The sequence below is a fragment of the Scardinius erythrophthalmus genome (assembly GCF_964197995.2).
Source record: "Scardinius erythrophthalmus genome assembly, chromosome: 10".
Lineage (NCBI taxonomy): Eukaryota > Metazoa > Chordata > Actinopteri > Cypriniformes > Leuciscidae > Scardinius > Scardinius erythrophthalmus.
This window is the reverse complement of record NC_138230.1, coordinates 30,212,501-30,235,156: the sequence shown is the minus strand read 5'-3', so window position 1 is coordinate 30,235,156 and position 22,656 is coordinate 30,212,501. Positions and strand designations below refer to the sequence as shown.

The 22,656-nt window shown below is 34.8% G+C and overlaps 2 protein-coding genes across 11 annotated transcripts in view; one reads left to right on the top strand and one right to left on the bottom strand.

Annotated features, from left to right (window-relative positions):
- Positions 1-1,800, bottom strand: part of septin7a (septin 7a) — a 53,374-nt gene extending 51,574 nt beyond the window's left edge. For 4 of the 8 annotated variants that reach the window (XM_081377512.1, XM_081377513.1, XM_081377515.1 and 1 more), the window contains exon 1: positions 1,625-1,746. In XM_081377512.1, the coding sequence (XP_081233638.1) occupies positions 1,625-1,690 (66 nt within the window). In that variant the 5' untranslated portion in view covers positions 1,691-1,746. Of the gene's footprint in view, positions 1-1,624 lie in introns of all 8 variants that reach the window. The other 4 variants (XM_081377517.1, XM_081377518.1, XM_081377519.1 and 1 more) reach the window with 2 other exon arrangements.
- A 3,167-nt stretch (positions 1,801-4,967) lies between these two features.
- Positions 4,968-22,656, top strand: part of slc66a2 (solute carrier family 66 member 2) — a 38,815-nt gene continuing 21,126 nt past the window's right edge. Inside the window, exons 1-3 of one of the 3 annotated variants that reach the window (XM_081376341.1) lie at positions 4,968-5,568; positions 6,221-6,354; positions 8,995-9,039. In XM_081376341.1, coding sequence (XP_081232467.1) covers positions 5,366-5,568; positions 6,221-6,354; positions 8,995-9,039 — 382 coding nt within the window. In that variant the 5' untranslated portion in view covers positions 4,968-5,365. Of the gene's footprint in view, positions 5,569-6,220; positions 6,355-8,988; positions 9,040-22,656 lie in introns of all 3 variants that reach the window. The other 2 variants (XM_081376340.1, XM_081376342.1) reach the window with 2 other exon arrangements.

The following is a 22,656-nucleotide window of genomic DNA, read 5'->3' as shown; positions in this document are numbered from 1 at the left end:
ATATACGATCCTGCTGTGTGTTGCTATAAGACAAATTTATTCTAGTACAGTTCTTCTGTATGAAGACTGAGGCTTCATACAAGACGTTATGTTGCTTAAAACTAAGTAAAGGTAAAATCATGTAATGCAACACCAACATCTTAAATACAAACTAGACAAGTGCAAGGGAGATTGTTTAGAATGACTAACCTTTAGTACAGTAAAAGTGAATTGCGGGTGGTTTGTGCTGGACAATCTACATTAGTGGATCTCCTTAAAGTCAGCATGAAATCATAATTGACTCCCAATTTCCCATATTTACGTTGTTAGCACACAGTACTAGTCTTGCAGTGAATAAGTAATCCATGCAAGTTAATCCACAAAAGAAAATGTGTTTGTCTTCGTAATCTTAGGTCAAAATCTGAAGATATGCTTCCCTGTGGAATGGCATTTCCTTGATGACATCAGTTTGACGGCTTGAGCAGGACGTCCTTAACCAAACTCCTCCAAACGTCAGTCTGCTGCCAGCTAGAGATGGTGAGGAGGTGCCCCAAAATCAAGCCCTGCCCTCTATTCAATATAATGTCACATTTCTGAAGTCGGCTTCAACTTCTGGCTCACGGCTCACGCAAACTAGCTTAATCGTCACCAAGCGACAATTGGGAAGAAAAAAAAAGTTGTTTGTGCAATTAATGTTTAAAATGAAACAACAAATAATTGTATGACTAATCAATGTACATATTGTATCTGTAGTACAGTGAATTATTTGTATATGTGCATATCTATCTATCTATGCATCCATCAATCAATCCACCCATTTGTCAATCCATCTCTGTCCGTTCTTTCATCCTTTAATCTAGTATCGTTACTTCCATTCATCCAGTAGCAAGTGATCAATTCTCTACATCAGCCAGGGTGTCCAATCCTGCTCCTGAAGGGACACTTTCAGGTGTTTAGCTCCAACACACCTGCCTGGAAGTTTCTAGTGATCCTGAAGACCTTGATTAGCTGGTTCATGTGCGTTTAATCGGGGCTGGAACTAAACTCTGTTGGAAGGCAGCCTCCAGGAGCAGGACCAGACCCTGACCTACTGCAACATACTCATTGGAATATTTCTACAAAGCTGAGAGTGACAAACAAGGCGGCGTTCCTCCAGATGGAAACACTAGAGCTACAAATGTCTGGCCATAGCATTGCATTCGTTGCTTAAACTCACCCTAGCCAGTATTTTAATGGTTTTTGAACAAATGATTATGTTAACGCGATGATTTGTTTATAATGACATTCTTTGAGGTACCTTAGAAACAATGAAAATACCATGGCACAGGAATATGCTTATGATTCAGTTCCACTGCATTACTCTCTGATAATATCATGTTACCTTACCACCCACAGTACATATTCGTAAGTGAAAACGCTCGATTAAATGCCTTATTTGAGAAAAGAGACAGTAAATGTCATGATATGACAGAAAGAGTGAAGATTACACTGAAACCGAGAGCTTGAGCAGATCTATTTGTCTACTAACGCGCTCAGGAAACGCATCTACCGCGCGCAGCAAAGCACGCGTATTTAAAACACACAGCACACATAAACCTACTTACAGAAGAGTTTGACTGTTTGAGTTTAATAAAGCGACAGGGACTAAATTCTCACCCATTCTGTTGACGCTCCCGGACGCCTCTGTAACCGATCTCTCACCAACCGACATTCCCTTTCTCCAACTCACGGTCCAGCCCACGCGCGACAAGCGTACGTCACATTTCTTGCGTAATCTCCCTTGCGACTACGAGGGCGACGGTAGTGGCGTATCTTTGGTGAATAGCGTCCGCACAAATCTCGCGATATTTCATGTAAGCCACAAGGGGGGAAAGATTTTTTTATGATTCAAATTCGGGTTGGGGATTTGTTTGTCATTGCATTTAAGCGGAATATGCATCTGCATGTTGCTATTTGCAAACAAATTTCGGAAGGTTTGATAAAAAAAATTTAAGTTCACTGATAATAATAACGAAAACAGACATAAATATTATCTAGGGTAAAAATCCATAGTAAAGCAATAAAAAAGTCACTGGCAAAGCAAATACCTAAATATTAGTAAATACAAGCGTATACAAATATGTTTATAAACGAAAAATTATAAATAGTGTATATGGGGATGCGGTTCAATAGCCTAAGGTCCCTTTACTGAAAAGGCCCTGTCTCTTTTTCTTTTATATCTAGTCATGAGAAGATGCACAGATACACAGTAAATTCCATTTATTAAAATGGTCTGGCTGAAGACCCACATCTGACTCCGATTCCGTAGATTTAATTACCTTGATAATTTACTGCTATGGAAAGAGCTGCGAGAGGAGAGCAACAATGCTGCCACGTGTTGGCCAAAAAGTATAAACTTTGTTATTGTGAAAAACTATAATAGTATAGACTCTATAGTATTATAGTTTTTCACAATAGACCTAGCAAATTAAATAAATAAAAATTGTGAATTATAGTCTATACTAAATGTACTTTTATTTGCCAGCAAACATAAGTTCACGTCGCACCATGTAGTATCGCATAATGCTAATTTTGAACAAAACCTTAATAAACACTAGGATACTATTTAGTGTATGATGCAAAATACAAGCAAAATGAAACAAAAAATCAGTAAATATTTCCTTTAATTCAATTATATGTTGCTACGATGTCCTTTGCAACTATTTCACATTAGAAAGGGACCAGTACAGTATTTTTGGCCTAATGTCCCAATGCCTAGTTTTATGAGTTTTCAAATATCGCTATATTGTTTATATTGTATCATGGAAAATATTTTACACAAAAAGATTAACAAGTTCATTTATTGTTTTATGTAAAAATCTACATCACACGTACAGTACAGTATATCAGCTTAAAGAAATAGAAAATAAGGCACATGTGAACAATACACGCATAGCTTAATACACAAATATACTGTTGATCTCAAGCTTCTGCAGCATTTCCACTCAGTTCTTTGGCCAGCTTTATATCCATCAGAATAAAAGGATTCTATAACTTTTCACTCTCATTCATTGTTTGCATATAAGGACTTCCTCGTTCATATGTGAGAGTATATCCACATTTAAGCCTTTTAGTAGCAGATAAGACTTTTTTTGTCATTTTCAGTCCTCTGATGAAAAATTATTTAGATTTGCACAGTGCTGATAATATTTAATTTTGTTTTCATGAATTAAGTAACGTCGATTTGGCCCATTTCAGCTCAGTGCTTTGGCCAGCTTGATCTCTCTTCAAAGTCACTGTGCAGAAAAACAGAAATATTAAATTATATATCATGATTTGTTGTTTTAATTGTCTCTAAGTATTGAGCAAACTTTCATTTGGAGATGAAATAAAACCAATGCACTTGCTTTGATTTGTGCTGATCTTCCATTCCTGCTTGTGTCATAAGATCAGCCACATTGTTCTCCAGGTCATCTATACGTGTTCCCATCTCATCCAGTTCAGGCATTAAGGAAAAACTAAATGCATTTATCAAGAATAAACATGATACTCTAATGTTAGATATGTTTTTTTTTTTCCAAACTATTATGTACACTACCATTTAAAAGTTTGGGGTTGGTGAGATTTTTTTATGATTTTGGCTGAATTTATTTGATCAAAAAGGAGTAGGCCCTACTGTTAAAATAATAATTACCATTTACAATCAGTGTTTTCTTACTATTAAACGTAATTCATGGTGGCAAAGCTGAACTTTCAGAAATATTCTAATATGCTGATTTCCTAACATTTCTTATTATTATTATCAATGTTGAAAACAGTTGTGCTGCTTGATATTTTTGTGAAACCGTTAATAAGTGTTTGAATAGAAAGTATAAAAGAACAGCATTTATTTGAAAGAAACCTTCTGTAACACTATAAATGTCTTTACTGTCACTTTTGACCAATTGAATGCATCCTTTATAAAAAAGTATTGATTTCTTAAATGGCAATACATGGTATATAAGTTCAATGTTAACTGAATTAGGCTATTGCTATGGTAACAACTCAAATACAAATATATTTCATGCTAGTGCTATGATAGCGGGGGAAAAAGGTTAATCTCTTACTTCTACAAAGTTAAATTATGCATCTGAAAAGATATTTTTGGAGATGATCTGGTCAGATAAGTTCTGAAACCTGCTCTGAAGTTGTTGCATTGTCGTCTCCATCTGTTTGAAGAAACGAAGAGCAGATTTGTGAAACAATATTATAAAGCTGCAATTAAAATGTTCTCGTCTTGCCTATAATTGTCAAATTAAAAATATATTAAAAAACACTTGCCATTGTAGACAAATCTTTGGCGGCTTTTGACTCGGATCCTGCCATGAGTTTGTTGAGTTTGTTATGTGGAAGTTGTTCGTTCAGCTCCAGGCAACGTTGTTTGGACTTAAAAAAAAAAAGAAATAGTGTGAAAATAATAGGTAGGCTATATTTAACCTCAGAAATCTTTGGTCAATCAAAGCCTATATATCCATCAGAAAAAAAGGGTTCTAACTTTTCAACTTTTCAATCTCATTCATTGTTTACATGTAAGGACTTCCTCGTTCGTATGTGAGGGCATATCCACTTTTAACCCTTTTAATCCACATTTAACCATTTTATTTATTTTTATTTTTTCAGTCCACTGATAAAAATGATCTTGATTTACACAGTGCTGTTAATCTTTAATTTTGTTTTCATGAATTATGTAACGTCCGTACTAGTTTCGTCGATTTGGCACGTCAACTTCATTCGGATTTCGAGGGGATTAGACAAATCTCGTGTCATAAGCAAGTAAAGCAGTTTAAGATCAGGCCATTTCAAGTGTGCGTCTAATATGTGATGGTAAATTCATTGCTTACATTTACAAATGCTGAAATACTGGGGTTAATGCTTAATAATTTGCCAAATCATTGTTTTTGTCATTCGCTCGTCAAAAAAAAAAAAATCGACTGACATTAGGACCGTGCGTCTCATGAATATTAATGAGCGTATCGTGACGTAATGCAACACGGAAGTACTGTTATGAGCATTAGCCAGATGTAGCAGAGAGGATCACAGCGCCATTAAAATGATTTACAGCACTCCATTCATCTTTGCTCAGATCACAAGACAGAAGATACACACCATCTAATATGGACTCGCGCTGAGGAACCGTTCGCATCGATTTAGCAAGTATTTCTTTCCTGGAAAAAGGGAAACACTTGAATGAATTAGTTCTAGTCAGTGGATGGTGACTGGGACAATGAAAGTGCATACTGTAAAATTGCATTTTAATATGTGAACAAAATAACAAAGTAGTAATGATTTATGTTTCATTAAATTAGTGAGCTTGTAATTGTATTCAGTTGATTGAACTATAAAGGACAGAGAGATACATCACTCAAAAATGGATGAAGTGGTTATGGATCAGATCATGTATGTTGGTCATCAAGTGGTGTCTTGGATCGCATCTGTTGCCATCATATTTGGAGGAGTTGTGCCATACATCCCTCAGTACAGGGATATCCGCAGGACTCAGAATGCTGAAGGATTCTCCACATATGTTTGCCTGGTGCTGCTGGTAGCCAACATATTAAGAATACTATTTAGGTGAGTTATGCACAACAGCTATATATGAGGAAACAATGTAAATAGCCTACATGACATATAATCCACTCATCTGCCTTAATTCACTTTAATGCGTATTTACAAAGAGACATTTATCAGACATCAGATTTTTGCATACAACATGCTTGCTAAATGTTCCTTTTTTTTGTATGTAGTCTGGTCAAAGAATGTCGCTGTTTGGGTTTAAATGCTTAAGAGTCAATGATTGGATCATAATCGCAGTGATTATTATTTTTCTAGCATGTTATATGTTTGGCAGCAGTTCTTCAAATCCTAATTGATGCAGTGTGTAGCTTTTCATGTAGGAAGACACATCATGGCCATATTTCAGGATGACAATGTCAGGATTCCTCAGGCTCAACTGTGAAAGAATGATTGGGAGGGAGCATGAAGAATCATTTTCACACATGAATTGACACCTCTGAGTCCAGTTCTTAAATATATAGATATATAGAAGTAACACTTTACAATAAGATTTCATGTGTTAACATTAGTTAACTACTTTAGTTAGCATGAACTAAGAATAAACAATGTCTGTACAATTGTTTTTAAAAATCCTCATCCACTTGAAGAAGCATGGAAAAAGCTCTGACCAATATATGTATGTGTGTTGTTATTTATCTATTTTTTCCAGGTTTGGACGTTACTTTGAGACTCCGCTGCTTTGGCAGAGTATAATCATGATCATCACAATGTTAATCATGTTGAACCTGTGCACCAGCGTCCGCATGGTCACTGAACTCAACACCAAACGCCGCTCGTTCACAGGTGGGAATCTTTATGACTCTTTACAGCCTCCGAATGAGTGTTGTTTTCAGCATTATATTGAAGAGAACTTTTGTGTAACACTTTTTTTTTATTCTCAAATGAATTAATCATTTACTTTTTTCTGGTTTCTTTATATGTTTTTTTTTTTTTTTTTTTCACTAAATTTGTTTTTTCCAGTCAGTCTGTTTAGTTGAGTTTGGTACTTGAGTTTACAGGGTATTGAATTACAGTAGATACAGTCACATGGTCAGGGTCTGTTTTTGAACATGTTTCACAAGATTATCATACAAGGAGGGCCTTTGAAGTGGATGAACTTTGACCGGCTGACTGCTTGGTGAACATCAGTCTCAGGTTTATTTATACTTGAGTTGTGTTCTTAACTCAAACTGCCATTTTGTATATAAATGAGTCCAAACATTTTATGTTCTGTATACTGCATACTAATTTTTAAGAATAGTATAGTATGTGATGCAATATAAATTAACCCCTGGTTTCACAGACAATGCTTAAGCCTAGTCACAGACTGAAATGCATGTTTGAGCTGTTTTAATTTGAAAGCAACTTGCACTGACAATCTTAAGACAGTGCCATTGTTTTGTCTCAAGATGCACACCAGTAATGAATTTTTTCAAAGGCACGTTTATAAAAGCTACTTAAATGTCCTAATTGAACTAAGGCTTAATCCTGGTTTAGTCTAAGCCCTGTCTGTGGAACCGGACCTATGTTTCAAACTGGTGGTATGATGCTTTATTGTTGTCACATAACATTACTTCATATATGTTTCACTGAGTGATTCTGGGAATTCCATGCATACAGAAAATGCATTATACATACTGCTGAAGTTATTGGTGGAGGTAGTATGCTGTTCCAAACATAACCAGTAACTATGAGAGAACAAAACACAGTGCATGAAGGTACAGACTTTAGAAATGCTCCTTGGACAAATTTGATGAAGCCTTAAACTAATAGTCTCTCACTTGTGTGTTCACACAGGACATCCTGTTTAAACAGTTTTTATATTTTGGTGTGACGTATTACTGCTTCCCTCTCTGTCTTTATGGGTTGACTGTTGTCTTAAGACTGACACGACATAGTTAACTTCACAGCGCTGACGTTGTCACTTCTATATAATTATTTGAATCAAGATAAGACGACCCATTATTGGAATTCAAATCCAAAGGTTCCCATGATCTTATTTTAACAAACCTGTTTGGTACACATAAAATTATTGATTGCATATGTAGCTTCAGTAGTTTGATTGTAACGTAGATTTTTGGGTGAATTTCATGAAATCTGTCAAGAACATACACTACTGGTCTCATTACCAGTGTTTTTGAAAGAAGTCTCTTATACTCACCAAAGGTTGCATTTATTTAAACAAAAATACATTAGTATTGTGAAATATTACAATCTAAAAGAACTTGTTTCTATGTTAATATATTGTTAAATGTAATGTATTTCTGTGATGGCAAAGCTGAATTTTCAGGAGTCTTCAGTGTCACATGATCTTTCAGAAATTTCATTCTAAATATGCTCATTAGCAGCTCAAGAAACATCAATGATACCCCAAACTTTTGAATGGACGTGAAAGTAGCAGCAAAACTGTTTTCAGCTATCATAATAATATGAAATGTTTCTTGAGCAGCAAATCAGCATATTAGAATGATTTCTGAAGGATCATGTGACACTGAATATTGGAGTAATGATGCTAAAAGTTCAGCTTTGCATCACAGGAATAAATTGCATGCATGATATATTAAAATAGAACATGAATATTTTAAATTGTAATAATATTTCACAATATTACAGTTTTCACTATATTTTTGTTTAAATAAATGCACCCTTCATGAGCATAAGATTTCTTGTAAAAATGTTATTTAATGATTCCAAACTTTATGACCCAGATACATTACAAGTCAGTTTCAACCCAAAATCGGATACAAAGTGACATAATATTGACAAAAATATTATAATAGTTTTCTTTTTGGCCATTATATTATTCTTATTTACTGTAATGTGCTTTTTTTTATCATGTTTATTTATTTAGTTAGTACTATGCAGTCAAACCCATAATGAGAACGTGTTGAGAAAATATATGCTTCACCCAAAAATGTCAATTTTGTCATTACTCACCCTCATGTTGTTCCAAACCCGTATGAGTTTCTTTCTTCTGTTGAACACAAAAGAAGATATTTTAAAGAATGTTTGTAACCAAACAGTTGACGGCACCCATTGACTTCCATAGTATTTTATTTCCCCCATTATGGAAGTCAATGGAGTCCGTCACTTTCTTTAAAATATCTTTTGTGTTCAACAGAAGAAAGAAACTCATACGGGTTTGGAACAACATGAGGGTGAGTAAATGATGACAACATTTTCATTTTTGGGTGAACTATCCCTTTAATGCACAATGTCAAGTATAATAGTGATTCTAAAAATATGCTTTGTTTGCGTAATGCAAAATTCAGTATCTTAACGTTTGATTTTAGGATGGAATATGACTTGGACATGTTTTCATGAGTTCCATCTCTTCAGGGCTTTTTGTGTCTCCATGAAGATGGAGAGATGCGATCTATTTTTCCCCCTGCTCTCCCATGTTCTTATTTTTTGTTTATTTGTCTTATTTGTCTGAAGCAACAGACAGTAAGGACGAAGAAATCAAAGTTCCTAAGAGGCTGTTTCTGGGTATGTACTGATGTGATTCCCCACAAAACACCAGTTTTTATTATATATATAGATTTTTTTTCCATCATCCACCCCAGTCATTTCCTCCCAGACCTGTGACAATGACCTGTCTGAACCATATACTCATCTAATCCTGTCATTAATTCACAACTCTTTATTAACCCTAATGTTTCACTTGCATGTACCTGAAACAGACATGTGACGCATAACAATGAATTACAAATGCATGTTATGTGATAGTTTTGCATGTTTTTGTTGTTTTGGATGCAAAAATTTTAGTATTGCATGAAGATAGATGATCATGAACTGCTTTTCAATTGATATTAGTTTTTGTGTGGCTTGCATTAACTATCCAGTCAAGAAGAGCTTATAATAATTTAGTTTTACATGATTCTAACAGCTCCTTTATCTGGTTGCCAAATCAGTAACTCAATAATATTTTATACTGCTGCGTACTGTACTATTTTATACTGCTGTATTCTACTTGGTGGAATTTTGACTTAACCCTTTAAAAGTCAGAAGAGTGTCGCATGGCTTTGGGTACTGAGCTGATAACAACTGCAATGTCACATGACAGTTAACCAACAGGCATGTTTTCACTGAAAGCATCTTAGTGTGTTCACAGCCCTACAGCACCCTTGGTTTCCATTGTTCCATGTGAACAGCAGGTGGCGCTAGTGGTTTACACCTGAGATCTGCTGTTGCACAGTCTGATTGATGGACTCTTTTGCATAAACTTCCATATCTGCTGACTTTCGGCACATATGCGCTTAGATTTTTTTCTACTTTAAGTATGGCCTCCATCTGAGTGTTTTTGGCGAGAATTCAAAAGATTGCAGAAGAAAAAATCTTGTTATTGACTGTAGAAGGTGCCAGATGTCAGGTGTTATGAGGGGGAGTTATTATTAAAGATGCACTTGTTTCGAGTTCAGTTCCTGTGCTGGTCAGCCAGCTGTTAATGTTGTCTCCTCTCTCTGAGCATCTGTGAGGGTCGACAGTCCAGTTTTAGGTTCAGTCATTTAACCTAGAATTTCCATACTTATTTGCAAGTGAAAATGAGCAGCAGCACATGAAATTTAACTATTTTTACTGTTTTCCGTTCAAACTTGCTGGCCTGAACTGTTGACATGTCATAAGACATCACACTTTTACAAGAAAGGTTCTATATAGAACTTTGAAGGGTTCTTTCAGCCGCTTCATATAGAACCTTTTAGGAGTTTCCATCATTTTATTGATTTAGTTTAATCCACTAATAATTATAATTAAATGTTATGAATTAAACAGTCGTAAACATACAAACAAAAATTTAAATAATCTGTTAAATATGAAAGTATGCAGTCATTAAATACATTTCTCTTTAAATGGAACCTATTTAGCAGAAAGGGTTCTTTAAAAAAGAGCCAGTAACACTAAGGTTCTATATAAAACCCCAAGAATTATGATTATGCTTGAACTTGTCCATTTATTAGTTATTTTTTAAGTCAGTTTTGTATTGTGACCAAGTGAAATAATAAATTACTATCTGAAAATCATTTGGGATTTAAATCTGTTTTACAGTTGTTGGTTTTTTAAACAAGTTTAGAACAGTGGTTCTCATCCTTTTTGACTAATGAATATTAATTTGTTGCTATTCCTGCTATCATTATGACAATGTGTCATTATATAATATATATAAATGTATGACATATATATATGTTAACATAAACCTGGAGTATTGATAAATTAATTAGCCATTCATTTTGTGATTCCAGAAATTTCAAGAACTGTGTGTTTGTCAATAAAAAATAATAGTAATTTAGGGAGCAAAGAAGTAGGATTTCAGTTTACAACTTAATTTTATTTTATTTTTAGCATTTTAATCTAGATCATACTTGTAGAATCTAAATTTGAGAACCAATGCTATTAAGACAACATTAGTCACTTTAGACTAGGTGGTTTGCTGGTTAAATATCTGGGCTACTCAAACTTGGTAGGTTTGAATTCTGCAAGGGATGAACAATTAACTCACTATTCCTTGTTCAAGACCTTTAATAATGTAATAATGTACTGCAAATCAATACTAAATCTAATTACTGAATTAGATTGTATATTGTATGCCCTGAACCATAAAGTGCATTCAGAAATGATTCAGACCCATTCACATTTTATGTTGAATATATGTGTTAGCATTTTATGCTAAAATGCTTTTCAAATCCTTTTTCACATCAGTCACCATACTACATAATGACAAAGCAAAAAACAAATTTGAGATAACTTAGCACACACACACACACACAAATGTAAAATGTTTCATGCGTTTTGGCTGTTCATGGCTGACAACGATGTTTTGGGGGCCTGAAAATGCAGAGTTTTAAAAACGTGTTTCAAAGTGAAAGCGTGTATAACGTGCATGCGTTTTCCGTGTTCAGTCTATAGGTGCATATAGTTTTTCTTTACAAATTGACATCGCCAACTACTGGCCTTGCAGCATAATACAGCGTTTTTTGTAGTTTTCGCTGATCTGTGTGAAAGGGGAACATTTTGACATTGTTGTCGTCTGAATGTAAAAAACGCAAAGGAAAATGTAGTTAAAAATAACACAACTGTGCAGTACACTTTATCTAGACTTTATTAGTATTTGTAACTAGTCAGTTTAAATGGCTCAGCATTGAGGGATTTATTCATTGTCTGCTAGAGGACTTTTTTTAATCTAGCTGTAACTAGCAGTTGATGGAAAAGTAGATTTGTTTTCTCTCTCACATGGCTCGCTCTATTGATCAAACATGCCCAGCGGCCCCTCACACACCTCATTAGAAGTGAGTTCAACAGAGAGGCTGAGAGGTGTTTGCTAATTGCTGCTTTGCTCACAAGCTCATTGATTGAATGGATCTGAATAATGGAGGTGTGCTCTAATCCATCCAACGGTCAAAGGTCAAGCTGGAATGAGCTTTTTGAATTTGCTTGTTGAGGGCAGTACAAATAGCGCTCCTGAATGACATCCGAGCACTCAATAAGTCAGAGTTTTTATGTCCATACGTTCAGATCTCAATTTATCCGTGCGTATTTGTCATTCTGGTGATGTCCGACGTTGAAGCCTGAAGCAGGTGGTGGTTGTTCACTGCTGATGGCTCTATTGCCTGTAATTCAGTCCAGGCGCTGGCAGAGATTTCTAAATATATTTCATGTAGGGCAGACTGCTGGGGTCCTTGTGGTTGTGCAGTAATGGAGGTAAATGGGCGGCCCTCCCACACACAGTCTCGGCTCGGCTACATTATCCCTACAGGGGACCGCAGCCGCCTCAATTAGCATCCAATCACTACTATTGGAGAATGGGGTGTTTTAAAAAAATATGAATCTCTTAAACTTCCCAAAACTGCTCAGTCTGTGTTACTGTAAGCAGTAAATTGACCAAAATTTGCTGACTAATCATTTTTGGGGAGACTTTTTTTAATACAATAATCCACTGTAGTCTCCTCTGAAAGGATTTATTATCCAGTTCTGTCTATCACTTTGTGCAATAAAATGGTAAAAACGAATCAACAGATATGATAAGAAAAACTGTGATTAATGAAGTTTAGTAGCTTTTCTATTAATTACTCAAAATTAGTTTTCTTAAAGCTACAGTGCACAATTTCTGCATGCCTTAGTGTATGTATATATACAGTGTATATATATATATATATATATATATATATATATATGTCGAGCAGTATATATATACATATATATATATTATTTATTATAACATAAATATTAAACAACATAATATTTAATAATTTATTAAATATAACATAATTTAGAATAAAGTTGTGCTAAATTGTTATGGAAACATTAAGATATGCACATGACTTCTTGTTTTCAGTTGTGAATATTGTTCGATATATTAATTTTATAAATGTTAATTTAAGCTGACATAACATTTTATTTATTTCTTAATAATACATTATAAATATATCATGAGTATTAACATTATCAAATTAAGTTTATTTCAAGGTGTCGTTGTTACACTTTAATTACACAAATATGTACTTGGTAATATTAATTACAATAAGGTTGGAGTTTTGGTTTAGGGTTAGTTGCTCATAATTTACTGCTATTATATTAAGTACAAATAATATATGTTATAAGGGCATTGTAAAATTGTGTTACTGTAGTAAATATATCAATATTAGTGTAAAATTTTATAAATTAACAATGCAAACTTAAAAATATTTTAGTATTATCATTGTTTTTGTTGGTGGTGGTGGTAATAACAATCATCAGATCCTCAGATCTTAAAAAATTACAAAAGACTTTATTTTTAAGACTTTATCGCAAAGATAGGACGTTTTCAATATATCATCATCAATGTCTACTTCTAGATTACGCATCTCATTTATAGATTTTACCGTACTAATACTAAAATGTTAACTATTATTGTTCTAATACATGTATACTGAAATCAACAGAAAGTATACTTCCATCATATAATAAATATATACAGATATAAATATAATATATATATATATATATATATATATATGTGCACAAAACTTTCAAAAACACGCAGCAATGTGATTATTTTATTGATTAATTTATTGAGCGATATGCAGTGGGTTTAATCAGTGACATCATTAATAGATTTGCTATCTGCCGTCTTCTCATCACCCCTCAACCTGCTTCCCTTAGTGTTTTTACATGTAGAAAAGGCGATAAAACGTATTACATTGTCCAGTTTTTCCCTAAACAATGAGTTACTTTTAATGGTGGTTAGCAAACCCACTTGAAGGTGCATATCGCCACCTACTGCTCGACACCTGTGTGACAGCTGACAAAAAATAAAGGATCGGGCTAATGATAGCCGATACCGCTCATTTAAAAAATGCTTGAGATGGGTTCAGGATGTCCCTAATTACATGTATTATCAATGCTGACAAATTACCAAAACACATTCACAACAAAAAGCACAAGAAAATCACTGTATCAAACTGTAAATGCTGTTAAATCAAGACAAATTGCTTGTTTCCTGTTCTGGTAAGTGAATTCAGTCTGGCTATACAAGCCCGATAACATCTTAATCCAGCGTTTGATGGTGACTGCCGTTAGCTACAGTCAGTCGACAGTTCTGCAGATTGAGCAGCATATACTGGATAGAGTAGCGATTGAACAGATTGTGTGGATTTGGATGAAGACCAGCGCACCCTTCAGAACCAGAACTGTCATTCATTTAAGCATCCAAAGGCCTCTTTGACACATCTTTTCTATTCACTTAGCTGTAATTAGAGCAGGGGACTGACAGATTTCTCTTGGCATGTGGGCTGAAGCTGTGCTGAAAGAAGCAATGGACAAATAATAGTTCCACTCTGTTGTACGTCAATCATTCTCGGCCCCTGGCCTGAATACCATTTTTTTTTTTATTCATTTATAAATGGACAGAGTGAAACTTCATATAGTAAGCCTAGGGGAAGACAGCAAGAAAAGAAGCACATACCCTGAGGAAAATTAAGGTTTTAGAGGAAAAGAGGTTATTCGTTCCATTTGGAAACCCATGTAGAAAGATTTTTGTGTGTAATGCAGATGAAGATAAATGGTCATGTGCCATCATTCCTGTAAGTTTGACTGGTGACCACTGGCGTCCTACATTCCCATACAATTTACATTATCATTCAAAAGTTTGGGGTTAGAAAGATTTATTTATTTATTTTTAACGTAGTTTCTTATGGACATTTAAAGCTGCATTTATTTATTTAAAATACAGTAAAAACAGTAATATTGTGAAATATTATTATAATTTAAACTGTTTTCTATTGTAATGTATAATGTAATTTATTCCTGTGATGGCAAAGATGATTTTTCAGCAGCCATTACTCTGTTCTTCTGTGTTACATGATCCTTCAGAAATCATTGTAATGTTGATTTGCTGCTCAAAAAACATTACTTATATCCTTATTGCTGCTTAAAGGTAGGGTAGGTAGGATTTTTATAAAAAACTTTTTTTCAAATTTGTTTAAACTGTCTTTATATACCAATACATAATTAAAATGTAAGTGCTCTGAAAAAGTATACAAATCGAGTGACTGTAGACCTTTTAATCTGCAATAAACACAGCTCATTATTCCCATTCGGGACGAAACAATTGATTGGTTTGGGCGACTGTCACTCACTCTCGCAACCATGGCTACCACCCCTGTTGATCTGCTAGATCTGCCCATATGCGCGCGCACCCGTTTGATATGAGAGGCGCAGAACCTACGAAGAGTAAAATTATGGCAGAGAAAGAGCATTCAAAATTCAAAGCATCTGCATATGCAGTCAGCGAAGGCAAACAAGGCAAAAACTACTTCCTCGGACCCTGGTTGCCCGCACTCTTGAACGACCTCCTCTGCTTCGCCCCATAGACTGTAAAAGCTTCGCCCTCGACCCCGGACCTGTCCTCGAACCGACGATGCGGTACTTAGTCCTCATTAGAGTCAACAATGTTTTCATCATGGAAACTCTTACATGCAAAACACTGTATATGTTATGAATCTTACACGAAATGCACCTTCATCACAGTGTACCTGATGGTAATGGAAAAATGTGTATAAATGCAACTTGTTTTTAGCTTTGCCTTATAAATATAGCTCGTTACCTATAAATATAGCTTGTTACCGAATCAAACAAAGTATATTTTAAACTTTACCAGTATCGATATGCTAGCTTGATAGTGAGTACTAAAAGAAATCTTATGTTTATATTTATAGTGATAAAGTTAGGTATTTTACTACATGTGATTCTGACATGATGTCACTGCATGCACTGCGCTCCTTCCTCTCCACTCGTCTCAGGTAAATAAATGCGTCTTCCAGCTGAACCTGAGCGTTTGGCGTCGCGCGTTCATGTGTTTTGGGGGCGTGGCTTTGGAAGGAGCTCAGAAGGGAGGGGGTGGAGTGAATGGAAATAATGAGCTGTGTTTACAACAGTCGTGAGAGGTCTACAGACACTCGATTTTTATACTCTCTTTTTCAGAGTACTTAAATTTTAATTATGTATTGGTATATAAAGACAGTTTAAACAAATTTGGAATGTTTTTTTTTTTAGAAAAATCCTACCTACCCTGCCTTTAATTATTATTATTTTTTTGGAAAACACAAATGTGTCCTTTCTGAATTAAAGTATTGATTTCTTTCACACACACACAAAAAAGTTTGACTTCACACTTTTGAAAGATACTGTCGTGTTTACTATGGAAAACATCAGTATCGCTCATAGTGTTAGGCATTTGAACAAGTATTAAACTTTGCATGCAATTCACCCCATTTGTGCTGTCAAGATGAATAATACATCAAATCATGTGACTTGTTGAGAAGAGGTGTGCTGTTATTACCATATATTCATCAAACTTAGCAAGAAATCTGTGCATAAACTGAGTTTAAAATCCCATAAACTTACATTTGAAGAAGGGACCTGAGCTATGGATGGAAACCAGAATATCATAGAGACTTGTAGGTGGGCAAGTACAGATAACAGCATAGCAACATGCTTGAAACCTCTCAGAACACCTTAGAAACCACATAGCAGCATCTTAAGTTCTTAACAACTCTATAGCCATGTCTTGACAGCTATTGGTGCTTAGTTGCTCTAAATAGTTGTTTATTTGGCCAGCTTGCCCAAAAAATACATTAAAAGAGTGGCAGAAATTCCACAGCATATTTTCAGCGTTCTCCTATGTTTGCTGTATAGTATCTGTGTTTTGCAGTTGTCATTGTGCATATAGGACTGTGGGGGTGAGATGAAATGGAGGACGAGCTTGGTGGGGTTGCTGTTTAAAAACCGTGGCAGTCTATTCCCACACACTGCCCCGCTGGCAGAAGCGATACGCACATGCACAGCAGGGTAAAGCAGTGGCATAACGCTCAATAGGCACGATACAGTGTGGCACGCACAACTGCCGCTTTGATCCAGCCCTCTCCACACGCACAGCCTACAGCGTTAAAGAGCCCTTTACCTGAGCCCTGTGCGCCCGCACACACACACATAGTTCATTACTATGAATGTGTGTGCGATTTTCATTGCATTCAGAAAAAAAAATTATTTACAGTATTACAGCTACAACTGGCAATGAAACACTCATTTTTGTTTTCGCGATCTGTTATTTTAAAAATACATAAAGCAATTCATACATCCAGTCACTTGAATGCACCCCTTCTATGATGAAGAAAAAATTATATCATAGGAAGGACTCCTGCAGACCCTCTTGACTGCGTGTTAAGGTCAATAAGTCTCTTAAAATATCAGATAATTTGACCTTTTTATGACAAGGCAAAGTTTGTTCTTGTTGTCAAATGTCATGAGCTTCGGTTATAAAATGGCATGTGGTTTAACTCCCCAAAAAACTAATAGTAATACATTATATTTGTAATGGTAAAACAAAAGAAATATGGTGTGAAATGTTCATCGTAAAATGTCATCGAACGACTTCTCGAAAAACGTAATGATATTTGTAAAACAAGAAATGTTTGTTATTTGTAAAAAAACAAAAACAAAAAAAAAACTAATATTAATTCTGGCAAAATTAGTTAAAATCATAAAAGGTCATGTGCTTCGGTTGTAAAATGTCATGTGGTGTGACTCTCTAAAAATGTAATTATAATTGTAAATTATATGATATTTGAATTTCATGATATTTGTAAAAAATCTGAAAATAGTTTCTGGCAAAGTGAAAATTGTTGTAAAATGTCTTAAAATTTTGAAAATTGTTGTAAAATTGTTGTAAAATGTCTAAAAATTGTTGTAAAATGTCATGTGGTTCGACTCCCTAAAAATGTTTTCATAATTATAAAATGGAAATTCAGGATAATTATAAAAAATCTCATATTAGTTTCAAAGTTAGTTCAAGTTATAAAATGTCATGTTTGACTGTAAAAATGTAATTATAATTATAAAATGGTAATTCAGGATAATTGTGAACATTTTTATGTTAATTCACGTTGTAAAACGTCATGTTGTTTGATTGTAAAATGCCATGTGGTTCGACTCCCCAAAAATGTAATAATATTTATGAAACTATTTTTCAGGATATTTGTAAAAACAAAAACAAAAAAACTTTTGTTAATAAGTCAACACGAATTCAAAATGGATCCCATTTTTATTTACTTCGCACCACTTTGATCTACTCAGTTCCCCATGAATAAAATCAAGTTTCTATTCAACTTCAACACTGCATTGTTTTGTTGAGTGTCCTGCAGTATTTCACATCTCAGAAGTTGGATGAGTTCAGCACTGGCCGTCTCAGACCTGCTGATTGGTGTCTGGCGTGTGCCGGTGTCGTGTCGGTAGTATCATGGAAGTCCTTTTGCATCTAAGCCCAGGTGTAGGTGTTTTTCTTTTCTTCCAGGTTGCTCCTGTTATCTGTGTGTTCCAGATGATCCTGTCTACTACAGTGATGCCTGCCACACGGAAAGCTATTTCCAGGCCCAAAAATCCATACATACACAAGTACTGTATGCCATTGCCCACTGATGGGTGAGAGACAGTGATGTGATGTGTGTTTCCTTTATATTAGGGCAGAGACTGGAGAAGGTGACAGACATGATACAGACACAGAGCGCTTGGCACATTTTGAAGGAAGTCTATAAATATCCTAGCAAAGGCTTTTCTTTGAAAAAAGTTGCCGCTTCCTGTGAAAAGACAGTGTGAAATGGTCAGCGTGAGATTGTGTGATTCTTTCATCAGGTTTTCATCAAGGGTGTCAATGCTCCTTACAGAGACGAGATGTAACGCATCAATCAATTATAATGTTGATGCAAAGTATTGCAAATACTGCAACAACCAAGGAAGTTTTTTAAGTCATATTAAGTTATGTTTTGTGGAATTGTTGGCTAATTCGCATGAACAAATACGTTTTCGTTCATCTGTTACGCCCAGTGATGGGTGTGTTTATGGGCAAGGTTAGGGGTGGATCTTCATGCTTAATTTTGTTTTCTATAATCGCACGTTTCTGACGATTCATATACAAATTCATACGAAATCGGAACCTCATAACATACTTCCATTTTCCAGCGAGATCAGGTTGCCTGATATTATTGTGCACAATTTATCAGTGCATGTTATTCCAGAGCAAAATATGTTTGTCATCAAAAAGTAATAACTTGAAACAAATTAATGTGAACTGATAGCCAAGTATACATTTTTGTATTATATTGATATTTTTTCATTCTAATTCTAATTGATAATTTCATTTAATTATTTAAATTTTAAACTTTCTGCCTCACATTATCTTCCATTGTTCAATAAACAGGTAGCTTGGCCCTAAACTTGCAACGTTGGTTAATACAGAAGTTAATATTGACATGGCTGTTCAAACAGAAAAGCTGAAGATGTGTTGGTTGGACAGTTATGTTGACACACTGTAGTTACGGTTAACTTTTGTCATGCACTGCATGAATCACTGCATTGAAACATTGATTAACTTGATCAGTCATTCAATTAAAACATCGCACAAGTCACGTTCTCGAGATGTTGGAAAATGTCTGCTGCTTTTTCATATTTCTGTCGAACTAAAAAATGTTCTCTCACACACAGACAGTCCCTGCACCTGTCTTCTCTGTCAGGCCGCAGACAAAAGCACAGTAATTGATCTGATTTTAAAATGTCATCTCAAATGTCAGTGTCGTTAATTATCAATACTTCAATAAATCTGTTTGAAATGTCATAAACTGGCTATCGTTCTCCTCTGATGGTGAGTTAGTTAGATAACGGTCTGCCAGGCCCAAATCAACGTCTCTCATGTTGTCAAACGGGAGTTTGCCAGTATGATAACATTTTACGACTCAGATAACTGCTGGTTTAATCGCAGTTCCATCTTAGACCTTTACAGGTTAATCTCATGAAACCTGTCAAGAACATATTTGAATCTTAAAAATAAAAAATAAAAAAAAACATTTGGATTTTTTGACAGAATTCTCATGACAATTAAGCACTAAAAATGAAATAAAGATATATATATAAAGATTCTTTGTTATCGCTTCTTAGTTGTACTGCCTTTTTTCTAAATTTATTAGAAAATAATTTTATCATAGTCATTCATAACATCTTAATGAGTGGCATCATATAGGTTTGAAACAACATGAGGGTGAGTATATAATGACAGAATTTTCATTTTAAAGTGAACTATTCCTTTAAGTTAAAGGTCTAGATTCACAATGAGAACTGTAATTGTTAAAAAAAATCACAATGCGAAAAAAAACACCATAATATATATATATATATATATATATATATAATTTCTTATTTATTTTGATTTTAGGGTGAAGTATGACCTGGACATTAGCTTCATTTTCATGAGATTCATATTAAAGCAAAAACATTTAAAAAAATGTGCAGTTCCAAGTCTTTTAACATGATTAAACATTTGCAATATTTCTCTCGCCGGACAGGCATAAACTTTCTCAAAGAATGAATAAATTCAGAATCATGAGATGCTTTATAAATCCTTTTCAGTATTGAATGTGTCATTTCTTACACTTTATGGTGATCAGATTGGCTTTTTTGTTTACGATAATGCACATTTAGACTGGGAAAGCATTGACCTCACTTTCTCTCTCATTATCCATTTAGCATTGTCTCCGCATCAAATATTCAAAATGTTTTCCAGTGTTGCATTATGGGAATTAATGTCGAGTTGATTTTCCAGAATTGCTTGGGAAGAGCGGTTAAGATAATAAGTCATGACAGAGAGTGGTAAAGTTACTCATTTGAAAATCTCTGGCATCATAATGCGCTGTCTGTGCTCGACAGTCACGCTGTTCTCTGTGTGGGTTGTGATGACACAAACGGCTCACTGAGAGTCCCACATCGGCCACATTCATTAGTGTAATACGGCTGACCTCATACTCAATGCATAGCACATACTTAGTCATGCCTTGTTTAAATACTTCCTACAAGTGTGTGTTTCCTTATTGTTCACTATTGCCATGCTGCCCTTTACTCAAACTACATTGAGTTAGAGGAACATAATTTGTGACATAAACAGAATTTTTTAAGTTGATTACACAAATCAGATTCATTGAACCAATTAATCTGATCAATTTCCATTCAAATTAACAGCTATCATAGCACCTGCTATTTATACAGTAACTTATTTATGAATATTAATGAACAAGTTCGATTTATTCTTGTCACTGGCATTAACACAGTTCTTGCTCATGTGGTCAATGTAATGTTGCATCCACATCCTAACCACAATCACTGCTTTTCAGCACAATTGTAACCACAAAAAACACATAACAGAAAATCTTTAAAATGTCAAATGTAACCGCATTCAGTGCCGGCACTCGACTTCTAGGGGCCCTAAGCAAAACTTTGTGTTGTGGCCCCTGTCAGTGCGTTCATAAAAACCCCAAAATGACCCTCAACCTCTTAATTTGTTCTTTCAGAGCAGTTTCACTCTCAACAAACAACAGTGAGTTGAAAGAGTCAGTAAACAATAAAAGATAATAAAATATTTGTAGATTAGAAAAAAGATACAAATGAAAGAAACAATTTAGCCTTCTAATAATAATAATAGTATACTATACAGAAATTGAATCAAGTAAAACACTGAAAATATAAAAAAATAAAACACTGTATAGTCTTCTTCACTGTATGAATGTTGAATCACTACATTGATTTTTATTAAATTTACTAAAGTTATTCAGTGAAATTAAAAATTATTCTTTTGTTTTCTTTTGTTATTTGATGTCACGCCGTATGAATATTTTGAATTTCAGTGTGGGATTGCGCGCATTGCACATAGTTTGACTCATTCCTGCAGATTTTGTGCTCACACCCAAAGTGCGTGCACATAAAGCTGCCTAAAGTACTAAACTGAGTTCTTTTTTACACTCAAAATAACGTCAAAATGACGGTCTTGGCAAGTATTCACGTAAACAGTCAGTTATGTTTTAAGAGAACGAAAACGGTTAAGAGAGAGAACGCATAATGGGTCCGTGCATCAGGTCTTAAAGTGACAGCAGCCCAATATACCTGCTACCAAATTATGGAATACCATTAAAAATATCTATATGACACCATGGTATCGATGTCAAAATTGTGGCCAGTGAAAATGCTGAGTGGCTAGTAACTTTGGAAAACCACTAGCCACAGTGGCTGGTGAGCAAAAAAGCTAATGTCAAGCCCTGGCGGTGTGGATATGTTTGCATCAGCTCTGCAATTAAGCGCTCTTGTCAACTTTATTTATAGCACTTATACACAACAGATTGCCTTAAAGCAAGCAGCTTTGTATTAAACATGAAAAAACATTGTCAGTGTCGCTTTCAATAAGTACAACTGCAATTTCTATTATAAAGCAGCTCTCCAGTGTGTTCATATTTTTACTTGTGTCTGACCTAGATGGACTGAACAGAAGAAATGAACTGGAAAATGTTTCCACGTCAAAGGAGGTAGAGTCACATAACACGTCTACCTAATACGTAATCTCCACGGACCAATGGTAGATAACTTAAAGCTAACTTTTCCAAAAAGTTTGTTTTGTCAAGCTCTTTTGAACTCTAGAAACCGAGTTTTCATTTCAAAATGCTCTCTTTCACACTATTCTCATCTTCAGGGAACCATTGGTAATCTCTAAAATCATCTCACTGCGCATATGGGAATCATAATAAAAACTTAAATAATACAGGG